At 41.6% G+C, this 4,919-nt stretch overlaps 1 gene segment (V, D, J or C); it reads right to left on the reverse strand.

Annotated features, from left to right (window-relative positions):
• Nucleotides 1-3,846: 3,846 nt before the first annotated feature.
• LOC121587423 lies at nucleotides 3,847-4,677 on the reverse strand. The segment is given in 2 exon segments: nucleotides 3,847-4,402; nucleotides 4,569-4,677. Coding segments are annotated over 2 exon segments (387 nt in total).
• Nucleotides 4,678-4,919: the final 242 nt, after the last annotated feature.

The following is a 4,919-nucleotide window of genomic DNA, read 5'->3' on the forward strand; positions in this document are numbered from 1 at the left end:
TTTGAAACTTTTTCCATGTACAAGCCCATTAAAACCTGTTAAAACCAGTAGACCACAGGGAGAGATGCTGAGAGTTTCTCACCCTGAGTCAGGAACCCCAGCGTGATCAGCAGTGGAATCAGTGATATTGACTTCATCATCTTCATCATCATCTGTGGCTCTGAGAAGTCTGAACAGACTGAACCCAACGATGGTAACACTGCAGAATTAAAGTGTGAAGACAGATCTCAGTCCTGCCGTCTGAAACTCCCAGGGCTATAAACACTCCCAGAGCACTGAAGCATGAGCTGCCAATGCAAAGCACCTTCTCTATGGAAATACCCTACCTCAGGACAGATGATGAACCTGTTAATGCAATGACATAAACACATTAATCTTAAACGTGGAATACAATAGCTTAATACATCTGTGGAAGGCCTGTAATTGACCATAGTATTTAGTTACATGTAAGTGTATTCATTCAATACTAGTGTATTGCTATTCAAATAAAATCAAACCTTAAAGTGAAATGCTTACTTACAAGCATTAACCAACAATGCAGTTATTAGAAAATAGAGTTAAGAAAAGATTTACTGAATTAACTAAAGTAAAAAATAAAATAAAATATAAAGTAACACAATAAAATAACAATAACGAGGCTATATACAAGGGGTACCGGTACCGACTCAATGTACGGGGGTACAGGTTAGTCAAGGTAATTTTTACATGTAGGTAGGGGTAAAGTGACTATGCATAGATAATAAACAGGAAGTAGCTGCAGTGTAAAAACAAGGGGGGCCAGGTGGCCATTTTATTAATTGTTCAGCAGTCTAGGAGCCTTTTGGACATAGACTTGGCGCTCCGGTACCACTTGCCGTGCGATAGCAGAGAGAACAGTCTATGACTTGGGTGGATGGAGTCTTTGACAATTCTATACTAATGTCAGAAGGTGATGTGTACGCGGCGAGTGAAGTCAGACGCAGGACACAGATATTCAGGTAGACTACTTTACTCAATGTAAAGTGCAAAACAAACGCCTCCACAACTGGAGGGAAAAACACCATATACGTAATATGGAAAAATAGCAAGGCCGAACATCGACTTAGACATACAACAATAACACACAAATAGCAAACGTGAGACAAATGAAATTATAGGCTAAACAATCAAACATAATAGACAACAGGTGTACTACTCCAGACAAAACAAGACAAACACCGAAACATCGATCGGCAGTAGCTAGTACTCCGGGGACGACGAACGCCGAAGCCTGCCCGAGCAAGGAGGAGGAGCAGCCTCGGCAGAATCCGTGACAACTAAACTAAAATATAAACACAACATGCAACAATTTCAACGATTTTACTGGGTTACAGTTCATACAAGGAAATCAGTCAATTTAAATAAATAAATTAGGCCCTAATCTACGGATTTCACATGACTGGGAAGTGGTGCTGCATGGGTGGGCCTTGTACTAAAATGGCATCATGCTGAAGTTCAGTTCAGACCATAAAGAATTATTGAGGCCTCAGATGGATATAACCGTTTTTACATGGACATTGCCATTGAGGGATTCCACCATTTTGAAGTAGTCAACTGGGTGGGACTTCCTATGGATTACAGAAGAATGACAAAATTCCATCCAGGTCATCAGGAGGGATCAGCCAATGAATTATACTAATGAGGAAAGATATCATTACTGCAGGTGGCAGTAAATCGCCAGCCTTGGCTTTATACCTGTTCAAACAACACATTCTAGGTGGCAGTATGTACCCTTTTAGTTTGTTTACCAGTAGAATTAGTAGAGGAAGAAAATGGACGACTTCACAATGGAGATGGCCTCAATGATACTGCCTGTTCTCTCACAGACGCCATACTGGGACAGATACAATAATGATGTTGTCTATCTAAGGCTATGGTTCAGACAGAAAATAAAGAGTTATTAGTCAAACAGTTTCAGGGTCAGCTGTTGGTTGGATTACAGACTGGGCCAGGAAGCTCTTTTATTGCTTTTGACATTCATATCTAGACAGGTATGCAATGACAGAACAGTATTATCAAAGTCACCAGATATTAGTAGCATAATAGTTAACAGAATTTTACTGCTGGCAATAAAAAGTGAATGTCATCATCTGTTGCTTCAACTAGGTGGCAACAAAATAGTTTTCTGATTGGTTGTTTCTTAATCAAACTCCTCCCACTCGCTCTTTCGCTTCTCTTCGCCTGGAACCATATGCCCAGCAGCTTGTAGGCACACGTGGAAAATACATCAAGCTTTAACCAAACAAAATATTTTTACGTTTTATCGCTTGTTTACTTGACGATAACATTTTGGTTTGATTTGTGTTTGTGTAGGCTACACAGCCGGAAATCAACAAGTTCAACACGGCGCCACTACAACAACGTTAGCCCAACTTCATAACCATTATGAGGCATTTCTGAATGAAAATAACATTGTGACAGATCTCCTAGTTATGATGGAGGAGAAAGCTGGGATACAGAAAACATACACCGCTTCAGACTCCAGTGATGTAAGGAATGGTTATGTTCTGTAATGTCCTAAATGTACTGGCATAGAGGCAAGGTGCAACCTTTCATATCTGACCTATGACCTTGCTAGGTCAGACATATCACCTGGAGGTTACTGTTATCCTCTGACTGATGTCCAGTCTAGTTTACTCAGGATTAGGTCTGGGAGATGCTGCAGTGCGGTACAGGACAGGTCCTGGTGGAGGCATTAGGAGGTTGTGTGTTTGTCTGAGCGTGTGACTTTGGAACTGTTGACCTCTGACACTTGCTGACCTGTCAGTGACCCTGGAGGTATTCTATACTGGGATGAAGGACTTCCATCTGTCTGTGTTGATTCCTGATGAATTCCTGATGAATCTGTCTGTGTTGATTCCTGATGAATTCGTAATGAATCTGGCTCAGTGTTGATTCCTGATGAATTGATGATGAAACTGGCTCAGTGCTGATTCCTGATGAATTGATGATGAATCTTGCTCAGTGCTGATTCCTGATGAATTCCTGATGAATCTGTCTCAGTGCTGATTCCTGATGAATTCCTGATGAATCTGGCTCAGGATTGATTCCTGATGAATTCCTGATGAATCTGGCTCAGTGCTGATTCCTGATGAATTCCTGATGAATCTGGCTCAGTGCTGATTCCTGATGAATTCCTGATTAATCTGGCTCAGTGCTGATTCCTGATAAATTCCTGATGAATCTTCAGATGAACATCACTAGTTATCTAATACTTCCTCATGCCATGCTAGTGGGCACCAGGGATGTAAAATCTGACCTTAGATAATGGTGCTCTCTTCATCTAGTCTCTTTGTCAAGATAACTAAAAGCTGACTACAATAAAGTGACAGGCAGTCTGGTGGCATGTTGGGGTTGGACTGACTCTCTTCCCTGGGGAACTGACCTCTGACCTTTTTATCTTTGACCTCTACCAGTCTGGCTGACGTCCGGTGGCCAACCTCTTCCTGTCGATACCACACAAGATTAGTGCAGTGACCTATAAAATGACCTGTAACTGAAATCTGACTTATGACGTTGAACTTTTACCCTCTGCCAGTCTGTCGGATGTCCACTGGCCAACCTCCTCTGGTCTAGTTCTGGTGTGGTGTTAAGGATGGGGGAACATCTGGGGAGTGTACTGATCTATTCTGGGAGAGGGGCCATGCAAATATAAGTTTCTGTTTCACAGGGCTCTCTCTCTGTCACACACATGCACTTACACACACACTACATACTGCTGTACAGAAGTGTTGGCCAGCTGTGTGTTTCTGGTTGATCAACCAAGCATTGAGTCACACCAACTTTTACACTTCACACATGATTTTATGTGGACATGATATGGATTATTCATCCTCAATGAGACTATTTCACCTGTATCTTTCTGATAAGGAGGATATTTGTAGCCATGGGAGGTAGGGAGGGTTATGAAACTAGTCTGTAACCATTATTTCTGTGAGTTAGTAAAGTGGCTATACTTGCTGATGTCGTATAACAAGACCCTTAGTTCTGTGTTCAGTGGACCAGTGATGTGTGTCATTTTGTATACAAGGTTTTTGTATGGCTCTAAATCACTGTGTGAACACATCTTCACCATTGAGCTCACGGTAACTCTGACAGTAGTAAACTGCTGCATCTTCAGCCTGGACTCCACTGATGGTCAGAGTGAAGTCACTCTCAGACCCACTGCCACTGAATCTAGCAGGAATCCCATCTAACAGTGTGGTTCCATATATTATCAGGAGTTTGGGAGCTTCTCCAGGTCTCTGTTGATACCAGAACATACCCTCATCTTCATCACTGTCTCTGTACACTTTAGGGTTGGTTTTACAGGTCAGAGTGACGGGGTCTCCTGGAGAAAATGTCACTACAGGAGGCTGAGTCACAGTCACCTGACCTCTGGATCCTGAAGAGGAAAAATATAAATTGATCAACGAGTATAAATAAGAGATCATTTATATTTCATTATATTTTATGCAGGGACATTTATTCATTGAGAGCCATTTCAATGATTATACAAGATACTCAACAATATGTCATTTTTCCATTGTAAGAGTTAGAAAACAACAGACCTTTGAGGCAGCAGCAGACCAGTGTCCAGATGAAGATGGTGATCAGAGTCATGGTTGTCGTGGTTTCTGTTGTGTTGAAGGAGCGCTCTCAGTCCTGCAGTCTGAAACTCCCAGGGCTATAAACACTCCCAGAGCACTGAAGCATGAGCTGCCAATGCAAAGCACCTTCTCTATGGAAATACCCAACCTCAGGACAGATGATGAATCTGCAAATAATAATCATGTGAATTGCTTTATATTTCTGTTGTTGACAGTAAAATGGCACAATTGTCAATATTGATATTTGCCACAAATGGCAATGTCTCATTCTGCCCATATGCAATATGATAACATATGACATCTTTGGATAAA

This window comes from Coregonus clupeaformis, unplaced genomic scaffold, assembly GCF_020615455.1.
Source record: "Coregonus clupeaformis isolate EN_2021a unplaced genomic scaffold, ASM2061545v1 scaf0866, whole genome shotgun sequence".
NCBI lineage: Eukaryota > Metazoa > Chordata > Actinopteri > Salmoniformes > Salmonidae > Coregonus > Coregonus clupeaformis.